This window comes from Myripristis murdjan, chromosome 16 (assembly GCF_902150065.1).
Source record: "Myripristis murdjan chromosome 16, fMyrMur1.1, whole genome shotgun sequence".
Lineage (NCBI taxonomy): Eukaryota > Metazoa > Chordata > Actinopteri > Holocentriformes > Holocentridae > Myripristis > Myripristis murdjan.
This window is the reverse complement of record NC_043995.1, coordinates 20,304,504-20,325,151: the sequence shown is the minus strand read 5'-3', so window position 1 is coordinate 20,325,151 and position 20,648 is coordinate 20,304,504. Positions and strand designations below refer to the sequence as shown.

Below are 20,648 nucleotides of genomic sequence, written 5' to 3'. Positions count from 1 at the left end.
AATATTATTTTAGTTGGTGGATTTCTTGTCCTATGTCATCGTCATCATCTCCAAACATTGTAATAAATCTACTGCATTTTTTAAATACATTTATTCACGCCATTCATGCAAGTTCAAATACGACAACCTGCTCACAAACACTGTTTCTGAGAGTAGTATTTCCACATAATAGAAACAACAATGCTATTCCAAGTATTTTGTATTTTAAAAAAAAGACAAAGGGACCAAAAAAAAAATCTAACCAACAGTGTAAATAAAATGCCATGTGACAAATCAAATATTTTATTGTAGCAGCATACAAATACTAAACCAAACTATCTTTTTTTTTCCTTTTTAATATCAAATCCCATCATAAAACGATTACCCATTTGAGGGTTTTTTATTATTGTGGTTTGTGTGTGTTTCTACTCTACATCTGCCGACGTTATACAATACCACTGCTGACCCTTTCAAATCACTCCTAAAAAATGTTTTACTTTTCACTGAGCATCCTCATGGCTAAAGAGTCAGTAACACTGTCTTATTAACAATGCATTCAGATTGAGAGCTGCTTGCTGCAATAAAATTATCAACAAAGGAATAATTCACAGAATCCAGGATTATTGTCCCTCACAATCTGCAATGGCATTCACCACTGGCAATAATTCTGTGTTGCCATAGCACAAAATATGAAGACAGCAAATATATACACAAATATATACACAGGGGAAATTACACTGATGTGGTTGTAGCTTCTATGAATTCAAGCCATTGACGCAGGGCAGGTATAACGACAAGCAGTTCAAAACCAGACCGACGGTGGCGCCGCTTTCTCCCGGGCTCTTCAGACGACTAAGAGAGGTGTCAGATCGCATCGCAGGGTTTCGTTCAGGGCAGAGCGACGGTCAGTGAGACAGAGAGGTTGGGCTGGGCAAGTCTCCAAACTGTGTGTCAGCCAGCATCGACATATCCGGTTCATTCTGTGGAGGGGAGGAGAAACACAGTTAACTATAAATCAAGGATATTTCTCTGCTAGGAGTGTGAACGCTAATGTCCACACACACACACACACACACACAGAGAAAGCATTTTAAAACCCTGATCAGTACATCAACGCGCTCTGCTGGTTGCCACGAAGCGGACAGCTGCAATGTGTAAGATCTGCCTGTGGAGATGTTGAAGAGCTCTCCATCTACCTGCTGGTCTTTATCCTTTTCCTGCCTTGGAATTCGATGCCTCCTCTTCTTTGGTCCGGCGGTGTGGTGCAACGCGGCGGACGAGGTGGGACCAGACACACCGTTAAGCCTGTCTTCCTCCACTCCAGCAGCAGCAGGATCTAACTGGGCTCCGGACTCATCCTGAAACAAGCGTGATGTGAATATCTTACCCCGGAAAATGACCCAGAGCCTATTAGACCATTACGTTTTCCATTACACGAGAGAAAAAAGTTCATAACAGCAGGACTTTGAGCTTATTTATTTATTACAGTCAACCAGGCAGCAGATAGACTTGTCCAAAATATTTTTTCACTGCTATGGTGAGACCAATTAATATAATTTTGGAAAGACTAAATCCCTCTCCTTCCATCCCACCAACAATATCGTGGAGTGGGCAACTAGAATAAAATCAGCTGAGTCATTCTTCTAAATATTACACATAGCACGTCTACAAATCCATCCAGCTCTCACCTCAAGCAGTATAGTCAGCTGTGCATTCCTGTAGTCGTCCCCATGAGCATCCAGAGTCTTCATGAGGAACCTGAAAGGGATAACAGCATCATAAACGAGCCACCAAATGGGCATCTTTTCATAAAGTGTGTGGCTAAAAGAGCGTAGTTTTGTACCGTCTCTCTTTCTTCATGCGTCGTGTTAACCTTTGTACCTGGTGAAGTCGACCAAGAATCTTCTGGTTCACCTGAACAGAGCAAGTGTGGTCAAGGTTAAAGTCACTTGACACAACAGGCTAAATCCAGATAAAGCCGCTATATATGCGGGGGATGAAAGCAGCAACACACAAACCAGTTCGATTTCTTTACATCTCTTGCTTAGAGACAGGTATTTCCTTTTATCCAGCGCTCTTCTCTCTTCATCTTCTTGTCCTCTGCTCTCCAGCAGCTCGCTGCCTCCTGGGCCGAGCTCCACCTGGGAAAAACACAGTGACTTGGCTCTGAAGGGGCACCGGCACAGAATGACACACAACAGTATTAGCTATAAAAGAAAAATCACTGTAATATACTAAATGTTTGGGCTGCACGATATGGATAGCGATACGATATGTGGCATGACTACGGGTTCACGCTTATTTGAAATTTTAAAGTGTAGCAACAGTGAAAATTGAGCCTTCTTCAAAAAACAGCAAATATCAAGTGGATGTGGAACATGCAGTTACTTCACAAAATGTTTCTGATCATAACAGACCAACCACTGTCTTAGGCTATTGAGATATTAATATCGCACATATTCATATCTAGATAATAATATACATTGCTCAGCCCTACTGTATGTTTCATGCTAAAAAAGTAAATACCACTCCACGGTAGTTGGAGTAAGAAAACGAGCCCCTAAGCTAGATACCATCGTAGGGTTAATATAGTTGACGATCATCGTGCTCATGGCAAATACAACTGAGACACTTTGACTGTAGCCTGTTGCATTTAGGTGAATGACTGGGCTTTCTACACTCAGTTGAGATTGTGTTATATTTTACTCTGAGAAGCTCACTGGCAGAGTGGGAATTCAGTGAGTAGACAAATAGCTGAACCTGCCACATGCCCTATAAGTGTGAAATTTCATAGAACTATTCAAAACGCAGGAAAAGCAGCGATTGAGTTACATATTTTAAAATGGCAGTCATGTTCTGCTGACAGGCATAAGAGAAACTGTAATACTGGTATTGATTTAGCGGTATTCAGTAAGTAGGAAGTTCGCCATGAATCTATACATACAGCCTGCTAACAGAAATTAAAGGAAAAAACAAAATAAAGTGTTTAAGTAGTGTTGGGCCACCAGAGCAGCTTCAGTGCTTGTTGGCTTGGATTCAACAAGCCTCTGGACGTCTACTGGAGCGATGCAGCACTGTTCCCACCGAGATAATCCCTCATTAGATGTTTTGATTATGGTGGTGGTGGAGAGTGCTGTCTCAAATGTTGATCCAAGATCTGGTGTGTGTGTGTAAAGGCCGTGGTTTATGATTTACATTTTGATTCAGTGCACCCTCGTGCTCTGTGGATGGGGATATCATCCTGGAGTAAACCACTCAAATCAAAGTTCAAGTGTTTTGTCCTATATTGTTATTTACTATTTAAAATACCAAAGGCAGACAGGACTAAAGAGACCAAACATCACATAGCATCAACTGCTCTGAAACAACAGCCTGACAGTAGTTCAAAGAGTGATCCTGACAAGCTGCAATAATCATAGCTGTTCTCAGGACCTGTTTCTTATAAAATAAAAAAAAATAAATGAATAGAAGATGGCTTGACATCCTTCTGAGATTTTGCCTCTTTTGTTAGACCTCCAAGTCTGTTCTTGTTGGCCAGAGTCAAGCTGTCAAGCCAAGCAACAATACAAAAAGTCAAAACCACTTCAATGATGCTCCCACAGAGGAAAGTCACCATTTCACTTAAGATATTAAAAGAGCTCAATTTCCAGGGTCCAGCATTCAGGCCTGCAGCCTTCTCTTGATGGATGCCACAAATGCCCCACTGATGTGCACTTGCCTCTGTAATAATAACAGGTTTATGCACTGTAACCCTGCTATAATATCCCTCTCTGTGTATAGTATTTGGAGGAATGGAGCTCCATCCCTCTATTTGTGGTGGTATATGCCAAGGTGCAGGGAAGCCGTTTTGGCAGCCAAACATCTCACTAAGACCCTCTGTTGTTGTTTTTTCCTTTAGTTTGCATGTGTTTGTGGCATGTGGAGGCACAGGCATGGTGGTTCAGCTTCAGCAGGGCTGTGAGGGTGGAGTTTACCTCCCCGGGTCCCAGCTCCACACCGCCGGGCTCCAGCTCTGCCTCCAGGATGTGACCTCCAAACAGAGGCGGCAGGGCCAGACCAGAGAAATCCTCCATCATCTGAGAAGCAAAGACAACAGGGTGACTTACTGCTGGCTGAATTCAAGAAACAACAGCAGCAACAACATACAGCAAGACTTCTGAAGAAAATTGCAATATTACGGTCAAGCTTTTGCAGCATAGTTATTTGCCAGGATAAGGTTATAGTTATAAACACCATTATACTAATATGTATGGTAATCGATACAGGGCCATCAGACTGAGTACAACAACAAGCTAGCAGGCTAACGTCACTCACATTTCTGAGTCCTCAGTCCAAACAGTGGCGTTTCCTCAGCGGCTGTAAATCACACGGCCCGCGTCTTCAAACATCCCAACCTGTCCGCCCACAAAATCACACTTTTGACATCAAGTTAAGGGTAGAAAACAAGCCAGCCCATGACTTGAATGTAACTACACATACTAATCAATCGTAGTGCTCACATTTTTTCTTCTTCCTCTCGTGCATTTCCGGCAGGCTACAAGGCTGCTGACGCACTGCTGCCCCCTGCAGGTAAGGGTTAGGCTGCAGCTGTCTGTTAGTTATTGATTATCAGTTATCTGTGTTTGGTGGAGTTTTATTTGGCAGAACAGAGAAGAAGTCAAGAGCATCTTAGAATAGAATAGAATAGAATAGAATAGAAATATTTATTTGTACAAGTGCAATTAAATTAAAGGTGCCACTCCTGGGCAATTAACGCAATCAATAACACAAAGTAAAGACAGAGAACAAGCACTCACTCAATAAATATGAAACTGAAATAAATACTATAAAACGGATGAATATGCATAAAAATAATGGATAATGCACACGTGTTTTGCTCTTAAAAACATAGTATATCTTATGTGTTATCATCACTGGATTTCCTTTGCTGAAGGAGGACTTTTTTTTTTTTTTTTTTTTTTTTTTTTTGGACTCATACAGTATTAAACCAAATTATAAAATCATCTGAAGTTTATGGAATATTTCCCCAATTATTTTTTAATCACTAAACCTGGTGGTCTTAATTTGCTATTGCTGTGTCCTTACACTGTTGGAAAACTCCCTGTAAAACTACCAAACTGAAATCAATAAATTTTATTGTGCTGGTCTTTTCTTCTCCAACATAGCTACTCTGCTCACAGTTTTATCCTGTGGAGCAACAATCACATCTCTTACAGAAACAAAACGCTTGATTTACATCACTGTATTGAGAATAAAATGACGACTGTCAGCCAGCTTTGAAATGTTAATGGTAAATTATACACTTATGAGTTTTTTATGGACGAATAATAAAACTACTGTACCTGTATTTGTAGATTGTTTTCATAGTTCTTCTTTTTGGTTTGATTTACATGTTTTTCTAACAAAAACATGTATGCAAAGATTTCATACTAACAAAGACCAATATATTACTCATGTTTAACAATTCCAATTTCTTTACACATGAAACTTAATTAACATGATTATTATTTTGTCTAAATATTATATATGTAAAATGATGGCTTACTAAAATATACCCTCCTTTTTTATTTATATATTTTTAAAGATTATATTTTTTTAAGATTACGATTTTTTAAACATAGTTGACTGCTATTGAAAATTCAAAACCCCAAAAATCACAAAATGGCAAAAATTCTTAGATTACTTGGACATTTCAAATTTACTCCAATTAGTTAGCAGACCTTGAAGTTTTATTTGCTTGTTTGTTTTCCTTACCCTACAGTTTGTGATTAATTATGATAAATTTTTATATACTGAAGTTAATTTACAGCATCTTTTAAATATATGTAACATGTAGACTTCATGTATTTGACTTGAATTTACTAAAATAAAATAAAGGTGGGGTGTTTTTACGCTATGGGCGAAGGAATAACACGTCAGTCTCTAACGCCTACATTTCCCATCAGCCCCGGCCGAGTCGGAACTACAGAAAACAACATGGCGGGTTAGTACATATTCTGTCATCTTTTGGACAACTAAAGCCGCATAAATTAGATGGTTTTCCTTCAGCACTAGCATAACTAACTGGTTTAAATATTACTAGACACGTCAACGAGACAGAGATTATTTTTCTTTGGATTATTTTCCTTTAAGAACAAGACGAAAACTGTGACCTTGGACGCGTCGCTACAGTTAGCAGGGCCTGTTAGCCGCGGAGGGTTTGGGGCTGTTAGCTGAAGTTACAGGTGTCATGTTGATGTTTTTTTGTTTGTTTTTATCTTTTCAGGGTTCGGAGCCTTTCTGAAAAATGCGTGGAACAAGGAGCCGGTTATCGTGGCCTCCTGTGCGCTTGGTCTGCTAGGTGAGTGAGTGAGTGAGTGAGTGAGAGAGAGAAAGAAAGAGAGAGCTGTCTAAAACACACTGTCCCACATTCATCCATCTCTCTGAGTGGTTCACCATTCCCACACATTTATACTCTGGTTCCTAACTATTCTCTTTGACATGGTTTGAAAAATGCTGTGGTCAGTTAAAGCCACATGAACAGAAAAACATTTGGCCAGTGCATCCTGAATGCTGAAAGTGTGAGTGTGTGTGTGTGATGTAGAAAATCTGTTTGTGCTCCCTCAGGTACCGCTTTACCATTTATCAGCCCCCTCTCCAAGTACACGGGCATGATAAACGCAGCTGTGCCATATAACTACCCAGGTAAACACTTGCCATCATCATTTGTCTAATAATTATAATTGTTATTATTACGGCAGATTGTGTTTTAGTGGATATTGTGGACTTGAGTACCAGTCCAAGCAAAACATTCATGCTCTTTTCTTTTTGCAGTTCCAATGCGAGATGATGGAAACATGCCCGACGTCCCCGCTCATCCATGTGAGGCAAAAGGACAGAGCCTCGAATGGCTTAAGAAGCTGTGACTTGACTTTCTCACGTACCTCCTGTTCCTGTCTGTCTGCTCTGTTTGTCCCACAATAAAGACTCTTTATTTAATACCACTCTGCTGCTGCGTGAGTTTGATTTGGATCATCGAATGCATGTTGTAGTGATTTAAAGTCACATTAAAATGATGTTTGTGAATGTTTTCTCAGTCTTCTCACAAGGGTTAGAGGCTCTTGTTTTAAACTTGAAAGAACGCTTTTTGCTGCAGGCAGGGGTTTATTCATATCTTGAAAAATTATGGTAATATGCACATATGGACCCTGGAACATACAGTATGTTCATGTACTATGCGGTTACAACCACAGGACAATCAGTACATGGTATCTAAACTGAGACTGCAATGTTTGGGAAAAAGTTTTGTCCTTGCCTAATTTAACCTTTTGCTGAGAGAGACGCTAGTGTTTTCACTCTGATTTACTTAATGATGTGGGACAGCTTAATTGGGGCAAATTGGATCAGAACCTTAATTTGGCCATAATTGGCCCCCATTTTGCTGTCCACAGAGAATTTCAATATTGGATAGGAAACGTATGTCTTAGTTCTCGTACATATATCAAAGTGTAACCTCGAAATGCTGTCTGGAAGCTCAACGTTGGTGTTTAATTATTTCAAGAGGTCTGCAAGGATTTTTTTTTCCGTTTCACCCTCAGGCAGCTGTCGGGCTGTTTCAGCGACATCACAAACACCCACGAATGCCAAACTGAACTGTGATTTAGGAGGTTCCATAGGAAAGCATGGCAGTCCAAGGCTGAGACCTCTGTTTGCTGTTTCAGGCCTGATCATGAGATTTTTTTCAACTTAAGCTTGAAAACAATCCTGATCCGTCAGAAGAGGCTTAGGTTGACAACCTGCAATCGGCTTAACACTGCTTACAAAATGAATTCTTTCTTCATATCCATATTATTTTACTTGAGTAAGTAAAAAAAAAAAAAAAAAAAGTAGCTGAAGAATATGTGCAGTAACAGTGTGTGAATTTCCTCAAGAGGCAGACCCAGCAGTGACAAGTGTTTCCAAGATACAACATTATCATGCACATAGACAGCAAAAATGAAGAACTGCTCTTTTTCTTCATAGATCATTTATTTCCAAACATGTCAACAATGAATATTTCAGAGAAGGAATGTCCTCCTCTGCGGTATTCCTCGTGGTAAAACGTGTCCTGCAGTCACCAGGATCTCATGTTGGTGTCATTCAGAGTACAGCCAGTTTACTTTGCCACATATTTTACAAAATCAAGGAGCTTTGTTGAAATTAGCGTGCAACTTTAAAGCAATACTTCACGATGGTAGAGAAGTTCTTGACTGTGAGCAATCCTCAGCTGTAGTTACACTGACAAAACACAATAACGCACATGATGTTTTACACACTGGCAGTTTTCCATGCGTGCAGCGGCGGCATGTGGAGTTTTGATCAGGGGCTTTCTGGCACTTTCTGTGTGATGTTGTGAGTCCATCCACAAGGTGTCTCTTTTTTACAAAGCACATCCACTTTTTTCATGTACTTTTTTCTCTGCACCTGCTCTGCTATGATGAAAGCTGTTTTTCTTCATCTTCCTATAAACTTTATATATTGCATACTGATACTTTTAAAACTTTTCCTGCTTATTTTATACTGCACATTTCGTGTTTTAAGAGTATTGAAAAGTTGTACATATTCTGCTTTCTTTATGTCTTTGTCACAGTAGGTAATGCTGTTTTGATTTACTTTTGATTATGTCACATGTTAAAATTATTGGTTGTTTATGGCCATTTAATGGATAAATAATCCTAACTCGCTATATTGTTATCATTTTAGTTTGATTCAGTTTCTCCACAGTGATCATTTGACTCTCATCTCCTGCGAGTTAATGAGGATGAGGCGTCACTTAGGACCAACATATGGTCATTTTACAAAGTTATATCTCAATAAATCACAATTCAAAGTTCATAACAATAATATCTAATTTTGTGTGTACAATTTTTGCTGAAGTAATGTGTGATGTTTCTTGAGAGGTGGGGGGGAATGTTACGTTATGTTACACACGCTGCAAAGGAAAATTCTTCTACCAAAGTGAAATATAACTTTAAGAAAAAAAAGTCAAACAAAAGTCATACAATTAGATGTGTTTTATGCACTTTTTACAAGCATGAGTAAGCATTGGCTATATCATTTTGCTGTAACCTTTATTAACATTGACTTTCTACTCATATTAGGGAATGTGCTGTTAGAAATTAACCCGAAGCCTTGTGGGGGATTTCCTGAAACTACGCAGAGCTAAGAAATCAAACAACTCGACTCGAGCTTTGATAACAATGTACGTTAGACGTGATGGCCATTAGGACGGGAACGTACACCGTCTCACTTTGCACAAACAAAACATTTTCACATTTGACTTGCAGTTTGCTAGAGACTACAGAGCTACTGGACAGAGCAGAAAACTACTTTGGGTGTGTCTAGTTTACCATTACCACTTGCTCAGACGCTGCTCACCTTCACATGCACTTTCTTCATCACTTTCAAAGGTACGCCTCCCCATTAAAACACAGTCTTTTTGTCAGTCTTGGCTTTCACATCTCTCCAAAAAAGATTCTGTACAGTCTGATTGGTAAACGTGCAACTACAATCGACTAGATGATGTCTAGCTTTTGATTTGGGACTGAAAATGAATCAAGAAGACGTCAAATCCAAAGACTAAGCACTGAGATCCCTCCTTCTTTACACTTTTTACCCTCAACCATGTGCTACTTTCTAAAAGACACTTTTCATTAATTAAAACGCCATCCAAACTCTCAACTATGAGCTGGCAGGGTGACACGCTGCCTCTGTGAAACCTCTAGTAGTTGCTCCACACTGAGGAAACACACAATTTAGGATTTCACTATTTGATCCCACTGAAAAATAAACCAGTCTCAATCATTTCCCTAATCTGCAGATTAGTCCCAAACTTGAAAAAAGTCTCATAAGATTTTGGGTAGAATGGGTTTCTATGCTGTAAAAAGTTTATCCGATGTAATCTACACTCCATAAGCATGAACTAATATATGCCTTCACAGCAGCAGGATTTATGAATCATACACTGTCTTCTAGTGAAAGCAACTCAAAATATAACTTATCATGCCCGGTTATCTAAAATGTGCAGAGTACTCTCTCTCTCTTTTTAAAATACAAAAGATAGGTTTGCTAATTTTGAAAAAGCAAATGCCTTCCTGGATCACCTTCATTACAGTCAAGAAAACACAACAACATGGCAGCTATCCTAAAAAAAATAATAACAACTCTAAAGTAGGAGCCTGTCCTTTTGCATGACACCTCATCATATAGTGAAGGTGAAAATTACACAACAAATACACAACTTGCTATTAGGAGCCAGTCCCTAATTGGGTTGAACTAAAAAACTACTCTCTTCAATATTGGCACAAAAAAAAAGAAAGATGAACAAAAAAAAAAAAAAAAAAAAAAAAACTACAATAGACGTTATGCCAAGAAAAAAAAAATGCAATGTAAAACAATAACATAAAAGAGGCATCCTTCAGATGGTAGGGCAAAGTGTCAGGGGCTTAAAAATGTTAATTATTCTGGATTAGCAAACTCCCCTGATTACAACAATACCTGCTCCCTATAGGTGTCTCCATTTTCATCCCCACATTTCTTTTAAACTGAATTTTCATCCATTAAAGTGGGTTTATTTCATTTTTTTTGTCATATTAAATGTTTACACTACTACACAAAGGCCTTGAAATTAAGATAACAGAAAAAAATACCTTAAAAGGCAAATGTGGCTGTAATCAGATCAATAATAGATCAGCCCGTTCACATCGATCTTTGATGCTGTTTTCATCTGAGAACGTTTTATGCAGACATATGCGAGCCACATATTTCTGAAACACAGACATCATTCATCTGTATTTGATTTAAATTGCAGAAATTAAAAGATCTGATTTATGATACTAATCCAAATCATCAAAATCAGGCGGTGCTGTGTGCTAATTCCAGGATTCAACCTGAGGCTCAACACAGCGGCAGACCATGGAGAGCGAGATCCCTGCTGTGGGAATCCATGACTTACTCGATGATGGGAGCCGAGCGATCATTGGTGACAGTTTTTCTGAGTCGGATGTGGGCAAATGGATTGTTCCTGAAAGGGAGGGATGATAAAAACGAAAGGTACCACATTATTAAAAGACACGGTAATCTATAAGCATTCATTCCACCACATCTGATAGAAATACCTGTGATCCTACGGGGCGTCAGTCTGACATTTGTCCCAGTTCAGGACTGACACCAAGGGTTAAACAAATCAACTGTTTAGGAAAACCTCGGTGAGTTTCTGTGTCGCCTTCCCTTTTGCTGAGTACTGATACATACACATTACCCGCGAGTTGGTGTTGAATATATTTACCTGGTTGGGGAGGGTGGTGAAGAGGCCAAATCTGTGGAGAGCTGTGATACAAAACAGATAAGGGCATCAGAACCACATCTACTATTCTGTTGCAAAGTTTTATTATTTTAAGGCATTTATACCTCTTGCATTAGCATTGACAGAGTGGGTCGGTTAGGACGGCCCATCCACTCTAACCCTTGACCTTTTCCAAAAGCCCTCAGGCTGACCTGGTTGCTGTCGGCCATGCTGTAGGGGCGGGGGCGGAAGGTGCTGACCCTCTGGGGAGGAAGGGAGCGCTCCTCCTCCGACTCCGGGGTCAGGGCTGCCGGACCTGGAGACCCCAACTTGTCGAGCTGGCCGGTACTGGTGCTGCTGGCCTTAGATAAGAAGAGAGAGCTGCCACACACCACGGACAGAGGAAAGAATAAGCAAGAAAAAAGGAAATATGAGGAGAGTTGTGAGATGGCAACATCATGTAAATTCATCAGCAACACTGTTGGTGTTGGAAAGCGGGGGGGAATCTGTTGGGATAGGGCGATGAATGACAAGGATACAGAGAAAGGAAGGACCAAAAGAGCCAACCATAAGAATCACTCTGCAGTTTACGAGCACCAGTGCACTTTCTGTGTGTGTGTGGATTGAAATTTGTTTTGGTTTATAGGGAGAAAGGATGGAAAAAGGAAGGATGCCACATTTATTTCAACATGAAAATGAGCCCTCTCACATTTCTGTGAATTTGGACAAATGTAGTAAATTCCTACATGTCAAAGCATCAGTATATTGACATAAAAAGACTGGGGGGAAATAACTGAGGAGGTGGCATTTCTATTGTTAACATGTCAACGCGCATCATTCATCACAAAACCCCCTCAGGTTTCAGTTTTTGTAACCGGGACATGATTCCTTGTATACTGACCTGCTGTCGATGTTTTCTAGGTATCTGTGGTGCGGCTGAGTGTAGGAGAAAGGGAACCAGCCTTTCCTGTGGGGGGAAATTTTATTATAGCGTCATCGGCAATGATTGATGAACACAACTATGACTTTGTGTGATCTGCTGGTGCCACATACCGTCCGGTCCGTTCATTCTGACCATAGTGCCACCCGTCTCTAGCCTCAGAGATGAGCAGCGTGATGCCGTCACCAGGCAGGAAGTGAAGTAAGCAGGCACCTCCCCCGCCGCCGGCCTCTGAGCTCGAGGGTGTGTGTGCAAACATGGCTTCCACACGGACAGGTCCAGACAGGGGCAACATCCTGGGGAGACTGGAGCCTGGAGAGAGGAGAAAGAGAAAAAGGCAAAGAGGGATTGGGACGGGGATGAGAGGACAGCAACCTTGGAGATACTCATACAACAGTTTGATATTCAGATGGACCGTTAATGTCACATCTCACCCTGAAAGCCGCTCATTTTCATTTCGCTGACAGGTCGCCTTGGCAGCGGCAGCGTGGCCGTTGCATACATCTCAGCAGCTTTCATCAGCAAGGGATTATGTAACAGCGATGAAGTGGTGCTTCCTCCGGGCCCGACTTGTTGGTGCAGTAGCTGCACCGGCGTCATGGCCCTGGAGAGAGGAGCACTGTGGGGCAGCGGGGGGCTGTGAGGAGCACTGTGGGCGATGGGGAGGGTCATGCCCTGCAGAGAGCTGCTGGGCGGGGACAGCTGGCTGAGCGACAGCACCGTGGAGGGGATGAGGCAGGGGGACAGGTTGGAGGTGCTGGTGGCCAGGAGGAGAGCACTCTGCTGGGTGGGCATGCTGGAGGTGGAGGCGGTGGACGTGCTCGGGCTGGCGCTCCCGCTGGCGCTGCTTTCGCCAAGCGGGCTGGCCGACGCACTGAGAGGAGTGCTGCTGTGTTGGGGGGACGCTCCTCGTGATGTGCCACCAGTGGCCCCTCCAGCAGCGGCGGAGGAGCGGAAAGTCTGCGGGGAGCCCTGGGGCACAGAGGTGTCACTCTGGGAAGAGGAGGGGGGCAAGCGCTGCTGTTGGGAGCGGCTGGAGTCTCCGTTCAACAGAGGAGGCACTTCTTGAACAGAGAGCCGCTGAGAGGAGGGGAGAGCAAGTAAAATACTCACAGTTAGGCTGGCAGACAGACGTCATGATTTCCTCAAAATAATATCTCCACTGTCAGCCACTGAAAACCAATTTCAACTGTCAATGTACTAATAAAAATAACTTTGTTTATAGCTTGACTACCACACATTTTTGAGTTTATTCAATGGGATTCTGAAAAGGTTTAACACACTCAAATCTCTCAGACCTTTCAGGACCAAATTAAAACATGGCAGTCATCAAACATGGAGGTGAGATGTTATAGTACAAAACAATGTGAACTAGAGATATCACAAGAATCAATACTTAGGTACCAAATCAATACCAAAATTTTGACAAATGCAGTATTGACACAACTTGACACCTCTTTCTGTAACTCAGTGTTCTTACTTTAATACACCTTAGCCTGGATGTTTAAATACTGGTACGCATACACAGGACTGTAAATTAAAACGAGAGCCCATCATCATATCATTGTATTTATTATTACAGCAAGATCATATATATATATATATATATATATATATATATATACCTGTCTACTTGTTATAGTCCATACAAAGTTTTTTAAATAAAAGACAGTGTGCTAAATGGGATTTCTGTTTTGCTGTGGTACCATATCAGATATCAAGAATCATGGAATTTCACTGATTTTGGTATCAACTACCAAATTTCTGGTATCCTGACATCCCTAATGTGTAACAAAAGTGAGGCTGTGTTTTGGAATCACAAATGAATTCATGATGAGCTCACAAAAATCAACAGCAAACTGACACCTTGTGAATAAATCTCACCTGCTCAGACTGAGAGGAGCCCAGCTTGGTGTGGCGGAGGACCTCGGCTATCCCGGCTGCCGCAGAGCTCTGGGGCGCCGTGTGACGCAGGAGGTTCAGAGCCCGCTCCGGCAGCTTGGTGGGCTGGGAGCACGACTGCTGCCAAGACGACAGTTTCTGGGACAGGAGCTCTCTCACCTGGATTGTTTTCAAAAGCATGAAAGCAGAGAGCGGAAACATCAGCTTTCTGCACAGTGGGACCGACAAGAAAGATGTTTGGGTCATCACTCTCATCTCACGGTGTCTGAAAGTCACCTTGCAGTGGTAGTTGATCAGCAGCTTGGTAACAGAGCACTGTCGGTCCACCAGGAAGCAGTATCGTCTTCTCTCCTCAGTTAGCGCGGACCTGTAACCCACGGCGACGAGCGTGTCCAGCTCACCTTGGCGACGACTCATCAACTCGACAAACTGAAAAAGAGAGGTCGGAGACATTTCAGCGCAAAACATGTACATGCCTGCACACACAAACACACATATACATGCACAGCACAGCACAGCACACACCAACGCTAACACACATACTACAAAACCAGAGAGATGGAGTGACCTTTGGTATACATTACAAGGAGAGAGGGATAATAGGGGGACTGGGAGGAGGGTGTGACATCATATCCTGCCTAATGAACAATGGTAACCAAATCTAAATCACAAAATATTGTCCGGCACCCCGCTGACCTTTTCTTCCAATGTGCTGCCTCCCCCTCTCTTTCCTATTTACTCCTTCCAAATCACTAAATCCTCTCTCCTTCTTATATCACTCTTATTTCTTCCAGTGAAAACCCTTTGCACTAAGTTGCTTGTTTTCTGAGGAATCAGCTGAGGCAGATTGTTCTTTAATCTCATTCACAATGGCCTGGTTCTCAAACAAACACACTCACAACTCTGCTTTTTAAGCCCTTTCAGTGCTGAGTAAGATGTTTAGGATCCATGCGTATGGAGGATTATTATTTCTCAATTCTAAATAAAGAGTGCCACTGTGTCTTTATCACTATGCGTACCTATTGGTGTGTTTTACAGCGTGTGTACCATTTAATCATGATCCTGAAAAGGAACTCTTGGTTTTCCAGGAGGGATCAGTTACCTGCATCTCCCTGTCTCCATACTTGTTTGGGTGACGACTGCCTTGGCTTTTCCTGCGGAGTTTCTTCAGCTGGGACTGGCAGCGCTCGATAGACTCAGACTTCGATCTCCGCTCACTCTGGTACTTTTTCAAGGTGGCCTGAGAGAGAAGCACAGAAAGAAGAGGGAGGCGCAGCCACAAAAGTTAATAAGCATGGGACAAAATGAGCTGTACATGAAAAGACAGTGGGGGAAAAAATATGTTCTAAGTGGGTTAGAGTACAGATGGGAAACCATTTACTGCACTAAACAAAAACTGGACTGGTTCGGGGGCTACAAGTCACAAGCACTTCAAAGCAAGAGCTGGACACAAAGACTTGGGCAGGCAGCTTTAAGTTGCAATTTGAGTCAAGGTTGCATCATCAAGATCACCAAGCTTGAACTAGCCACATATTGGCAGCTTTTTGCATACAGTTCTTGCTTTCAAATGCTTGTGGCTTAGCACTATAGTGATAGCATTTTTTTTCTTTATATTTTTTGGCATTTCTGATTTATTCAAAAGTGTCAGTCGAGAGAAACAGGGAAAGGCAGGGGAGAGAGAGGGGATGACTTGCAGAAAAAGGCTCGGACTGGAAATGGTCCACAGTGGTGAGGGCTTAAGCTTTGATAAATGGTAGACACCAGGTGAGCCACAGCGGTGCCCTGTGATCGTGATTTTTATACTGTTGTCATTCATGTTGTTGAACTTTGAAAACTGTGTCAAACTCACTGTGAGGTATTTGATGTCCAACTCCAGCTTCTGCTCCAGCTGGGCCAGCAGCTCCGAATGGAACTGCTTCAACTGGCGGGCGAATTTGATTCATGTAAGTCCACACACAAATCTGACATGCTGACACTTAAACGTCTCTCATTATTGCCAGCCTCTGTTGGGCAGCTGAGCTCAACAGTTCATCATTTTGTTTCTTACCACGTCTTCCAGCTGCACCTGAATCTGTCTGTGAACCTCGGCCATCTGAAACAGCGTGTCTCCTGGAGGGAGCAGGACGGGACGAGAAGCAGTGAAAAAGTCAGTGGTGAAGGCATTTGTAGCACATGGCCTATAAATAGTTTGGTGCTTGATGTCTCTCCAGAAACTGTTAACCATAAGAGCCTGATGTCGAGCGTCAAGGTTATATCTGTATGCCAATAATTGTTGTTGACATACAGACTGCACACCAATAAAAATGCCACAAAATGTGCTATTTTGACACAGTTTCCCATTTCCACCCAACTGGCTGTCAGCTGTGAGTCCCAGCCTCCCTCACAGAGCACAGTAGTATGTGGTGTCTGGCATCTCTCCCTCCCTCCCTCACTCCTGCCTGCCTCCCCCACTGTTTTCAGCATTACAATGAGATCATGTGGTGTTGTTAATCTCTCAACAATGACCCTACTCTCTCCCCTTCCCTCTGTTCTCTCTCTCATGTATCTCTCTCTCTCTACATTTCCTCATTCCCCCTTGCCTTCATCTCCGCTCTCTGCAGCACATGCAGCAGCAGGCTCACATTATTTTCAACTTCTGTCTCCCGCCGTCTCATCGGCTATCTAAACCTGTAAGATCTATCTATCCGCCGATTCCTTTTCATTTTCTCCATAACACCCGGCCTGTTTGTCTGCCACCCGCCCACTCACCAAGTTCTTTGGAGCCCTGGCTGTCACTGGCCAACTCGCCTAGTTTCACCAAAGCATCGAAGTAGCCCTTGGCAGCCACTGTCACGCCTGAGGAAGAGAGCACATTTGTGGAAAATCGTCCGATGTACAACGCTAACCATGACACAAAATTAAGCTTAGGGCTTACTGAAAACAAGATTCATTACCATGAACGCACTTTTCTCTTGCCAATAATGTTCAAAAGTTAAAAAATCATTCCTGTTCAGTCCTTCAGCGTCACTGGATATCCTCCTATTTCAGTCACACTGAGTCATGTATGCAGTTCAGCGGTGTAAATATGACTAGATACATTGACTAGTTTATGCTCATGCAAACTTTTTCTTAGATTTATCAGCAGAAATGATGAGATGATGTCAAATGTTGCAATGAAAAGGTTTTATGTTGCAGCACTGACCAGTCAGGGCTTTCTCATAGTTTTTCCCCATGGTGACAAAGTTCTTCAGACTGGGGTTGAACTGGTCCAGAATCCCCTAATGCAAGAGTCGGATATAAATCATATGTTATTTTAGCGCCCACATTACAAAATATTCTGTGGAAAGCTCTGCCAAAGGTGAGATTATTTTCAACCAGAGCACAAGTTAAGAGACTTTCCAGACCACAGTCATAAACAGCTTCACTGTTGTGGCGAGACAGAAATATCTCACCTTGTAGACATTTTCTGTCATCTTGTTGACCTCTTCAGTGCGAGACATGGTTCCTCTTTACGTATTGTCACTTTCTATGTGTGAATTGTCCTTTCGTCCTGTAGGTCGGGTTCCTAGGCTTTACAACAGGCAGCAGTCCCCTAAGAGGAAAGACGAAACACCAAGAAATGAGTGAGACATGCATGTCATAATGAATCTGAAACTTTCCCCAAAACCTTGAAGACAAAGCGCAAATCTAGGTACATTACATTAAGAGGTGAGAGGATTTAATTCCACTTCATGTGTATGCAAATAAGTTTTTTGGTGTGTGTTTGTTTCAGCATGGCATATTAGGGAGCTGCTGCAACATTTCACTGCAAATTCTCTTCAAAATTTTACACTGGAGAAACAAGAACCTTCGTAAACTACAGCACAGCTACTGAGTGAGACTGAGATTATGATGAGAGCGATAAGAGGTCTCTCTATTTCTCTCTCTCTCTCTCTCTCTCTCTCTCTCACACACACACACACACACACATGGAGGCTGTATAGATGATTGAAAGGGCCACATGTGAGAAGGCAGAGGGTGATGATGTGAGGGAAGTTGCACTGTGTTGGAGCTCGAGTTAACAGCCACCAGACAATCATGACAAGTCTGCACTCGGTCAGATCATCTTTGTGTTTTGACTGAAGGCAGAATTGTTATTTCTGAATCCCATCCTGCTGTCCCGCTCGCCAATTTCTACACTATCGCTTTGCAACACTACGGGAACCCAAATATTTCTCCAAGATTCATGCACCAGGCCAGCTATACCATTTCAGATAAGAACAATGGGCTTTTTCCAATCCAAGTTACAAGTGTCAGGGCACTGAATAAACACGGGACAGAAAGTTTCCTTGGCAGGGAGGACGATCAAGGCGGCGAGCACTGCAGGGCCAAAAGAAATCAAGCTTGGATTTGATGTCAAAAGCCTCACTCAACCCAGATTTCCCTGTGCAGCCTTCCTTTGTTATCACGGCGAGATTACAGGGAAAACTTTGACCCATATCAAGTAATGTCATATGACGCAAAGAAAACATTTCCAGGCTCCTGCTCATTAAGGCCACTCTGCTGTATGCTGAAGGAGATAACGGAGAAATGATGACTCAGTTTTGCCCAGGTGGTGAATTGGCACCTTTAGCTGCATCGTACCTTGTTCATATTTGCTCATTTTGGTGAAACACACGCTAAAAAATATTGAGCTTCAGCGTCTTCTGAACAACCCACATTTAATTTGTTTCAGAACTTAAAAATCTGTAAGTCACTTGCATTTCCTCCACTGTGATTGATACACATTTAATAAAGGAAATCAGAAAGGGTTAATGGCTTTTATTGGATTCACCTAATGAGTGTATTTCATAAAAAGAGTAACTCTCCTTAATATTTTGTATATTCAATGTACAAAATGCATGCATATAAACTGGAGAGGAATGTGGTTTAACTCTAATTTGGCACTAGTTTTTGTTTTCTTCTTAACAGGGACAGTCTGTAGGTGGATGTGGGGCAGATACAAAAACTCCATTCACACAGTTAAGCTTTCGTCCGTCTCTTCATACAGCCTTCATGTCACTGCTGCATTCAGAAATAATCAAAGCAACAACAAAAAGGGATCAAATGTCACGCTACTGTCTATGAAAATACCAGACGTTACAATAATTTCAAAAAAAAAAAAAAAAAAAAAAAATTGTAGCATTATGTAAGCAGTACCACAGAGTTAAAAGATGTGTAAAAAATGAATAAAAATTTGCATGCAAATTGGGGTTGTTTTTAAAATACCTCTTTATCAAAGCAAATTAGACGATTAGAACTAATGGCAGATAGTGATCATTGCCAGATATTTATGCATTTTTATTAGTTTTCTCTTAAGATTAGCTGATGAAGCAGCATAGAAAAAAAAACGTGTATATATATATATATATATATATATATATATATATATATATATATATATATGGGTGCAAGATATTCCATTTTTCCACACAACCACAGCTCTGGTCACATGGAAATAACTCAATCTACAGCTAGATACTTTGCAACTGCAAAGTAGACAAAGGACTATTGAAATATGCCAGGTTTACTTTTAAATCGAAACATAAAGAGCTGAAAAGTGGTGTTTTTCCCGTGTCTATCTTATATTTAAAAAAAAAAAAAAAAGAAAGAAAGAAAGAAAGAAAGAAATGATAGCCTCCCATCTGCCGACAGCGCTGCCCAAAAACCTGTTGATCTCAACGAGCTGAGCTCAGTGGTGAAACAGTGACAAATGAGCCAGTTTAAAGCCAGTTGAAACAGAAGTGGTTACATACCTTTTCTGATCTCATGGCTGGAAACATTCACACAGGTCCCTGCTCGTCTGACTGTTTAATGAACAGGACAGCACCCCCTCTTTTCTTCCTGTTACTTTCCCTCTTCGTTAGTGGGGGGTTGTTTCATCCACCAGCGCACTAAATCTCAAACCCCCTCCACCCCTTTTTTTTTTGCATGCCCTCTTTCCTCTCTCTCTCTTTCTCTCTTTCACTCAACCTCTCTCTCTCTCTAATGCACACTTTCTCTCTGTCTTTTTACTCCCAGGAATCGGGGTCAGATATTTGGTGCCGCTCAGTACCTCTCCTCATTACTGAGCCGATTATCAACATGCCTTCACGCCCGCAAACCGGCCAGAAAATCACCAGCAAAGCCCCATAAAGCGCAGCAAGCCAGCAGCTCCCCGCCGTTGGAAACCTCAGCCTCCCATTCTGTCCGCCACACACTCTCCCTCCCCGGCCGACAATGTCCCCTCTCTCTCTTTCACTCTCCCTCTCTCCCTCTCTCCCTCACTCGGGCGGAATAACAATGAGCTAACGGGACCCTGGCTGAATAGCGGCAGGGGAGAATAATGACTTGAACTTTTTTTCTTTTTTTTAAGCAAAGACAACAGCAGCAAGAGCACAGGCATATCACTGGCCCATATAGACTGCATCCTTCCCATCACACACATTCCTGCCTTCATTCTCTGAGGAGCAGGAGGAGGAGGAGGAGGAGGAAGAGAGGCCCCGGACAGAAGAAGCTTTTCATTTGGTTTGGTGCAACTAACATGTG

The 20,648-nt window shown here is 42.0% G+C and overlaps 3 protein-coding genes across 6 annotated transcripts; 1 reads left to right on the top strand and 2 right to left on the bottom strand.

Moving 5' to 3' along the window:
• Nucleotides 1-72: 72 nt before the first annotated feature.
• tfpt (TCF3 (E2A) fusion partner) lies at nt 73-4,506 on the bottom strand. 2 transcript variants are annotated; one of them, XM_030073262.1, is made up of 8 exons: nt 4,294-4,506; nt 3,954-4,055; nt 1,998-2,120; nt 1,823-1,893; nt 1,668-1,737; nt 1,176-1,337; nt 860-959; nt 73-827 (listed from the first exon to the last, which is right to left on the bottom strand). In XM_030073262.1, the coding sequence occupies exons 2-7, from the start codon at nt 4,053-4,055 to the stop codon at nt 885-887; spliced, it is 603 nt and encodes a 200-aa protein (XP_029929122.1). In that variant the 5' UTR covers nt 4,294-4,506; the 3' UTR covers nt 73-827; nt 860-884. The 2 variants fall into 2 exon arrangements, with proteins under 2 accessions (XP_029929122.1, XP_029929121.1); XM_030073261.1 differs by having other exon boundaries at nt 73-959; nt 4,294-4,504.
• Nucleotides 4,507-5,865: 1,359 nt separating this feature from the next.
• ndufa3 (NADH:ubiquinone oxidoreductase subunit A3) lies at nt 5,866-6,962 on the top strand. The gene is made up of 4 exons (XM_030072510.1): nt 5,866-5,962; nt 6,245-6,319; nt 6,586-6,663; nt 6,793-6,962. The coding sequence occupies exons 1-4, from the start codon at nt 5,875-5,877 to the stop codon at nt 6,882-6,884; spliced, it is 333 nt and encodes a 110-aa protein (XP_029928370.1). The 5' UTR covers nt 5,866-5,874; the 3' UTR covers nt 6,885-6,962.
• A 1,005-nt stretch (nt 6,963-7,967) lies between these two features.
• Nucleotides 7,968-20,353, bottom strand: LOC115373953 (brain-specific angiogenesis inhibitor 1-associated protein 2). 3 transcript variants are annotated; one of them, XM_030072603.1, is made up of 15 exons: nt 19,877-20,353; nt 17,555-17,694; nt 17,305-17,380; nt 16,872-16,958; nt 16,171-16,232; nt 15,973-16,044; nt 15,226-15,363; nt 14,400-14,552; nt 14,106-14,282; nt 12,656-13,301; nt 12,335-12,533; nt 12,183-12,248; nt 11,407-11,662; nt 11,285-11,325; nt 7,968-11,020 (listed from the first exon to the last, which is right to left on the bottom strand). In XM_030072603.1, the coding sequence occupies exons 2-15, from the start codon at nt 17,600-17,602 to the stop codon at nt 10,948-10,950; spliced, it is 2,094 nt and encodes a 697-aa protein (XP_029928463.1). In that variant the 5' UTR covers nt 17,603-17,694; nt 19,877-20,353; the 3' UTR covers nt 7,968-10,947. The 3 variants fall into 3 exon arrangements, with proteins under 3 accessions (XP_029928463.1, XP_029928464.1, XP_029928465.1); XM_030072604.1 differs by having other exon boundaries at nt 11,494-11,662; XM_030072605.1 differs by having other exon boundaries at nt 12,656-13,193.
• Nucleotides 20,354-20,648: the final 295 nt, after the last annotated feature.

Bases quoted from the DNA above. Each gene is read 5' to 3' on its own strand.
- tfpt (XM_030073262.1), bottom strand. From the start codon at position 4,055: ATGATGGAGGATTTCTCTGGTCTGGCCCTGCCGCCTCTGTTTGGAGGT. The intron at 1,894-1,997 runs GTTTGTGTGTTG...TGCTCTGTTCAG, and splicing joins GATGTAAAGAAATCGAACTG to GTGAACCAGAAGATTCTTGG. The intron at 960-1,175 runs GTAGATGGAGAG...TCCCCTCCACAG, and splicing joins AAAAGGATAAAGACCAGCAG to AATGAACCGGATATGTCGAT.
- ndufa3 (XM_030072510.1), top strand. From the start codon at position 5,875: ATGGGCGAAGGAATAACACGTCAGTCTCTAACGCCTACATTTCCCATC. The intron at 5,963-6,244 runs GTTAGTACATAT...TTATCTTTTCAG, and splicing joins TACAGAAAACAACATGGCGG to GGTTCGGAGCCTTTCTGAAA. The intron at 6,320-6,585 runs GTGAGTGAGTGA...GTGCTCCCTCAG, and splicing joins CTGTGCGCTTGGTCTGCTAG to GTACCGCTTTACCATTTATC.
- LOC115373953 (XM_030072603.1), bottom strand. From the start codon at position 17,602: ATGTCTCGCACTGAAGAGGTCAACAAGATGACAGAAAATGTCTACAAG. The intron at 16,233-16,871 runs GTGAGTGGGCGG...TGCTCCCTCCAG, and splicing joins CCAGGGCTCCAAAGAACTTG to GAGACACGCTGTTTCAGATG. The intron at 12,534-12,655 runs GTGAGATGTGAC...TCCTCTCTCCAG, and splicing joins GAAAATGAGCGGCTTTCAGG to GCTCCAGTCTCCCCAGGATG.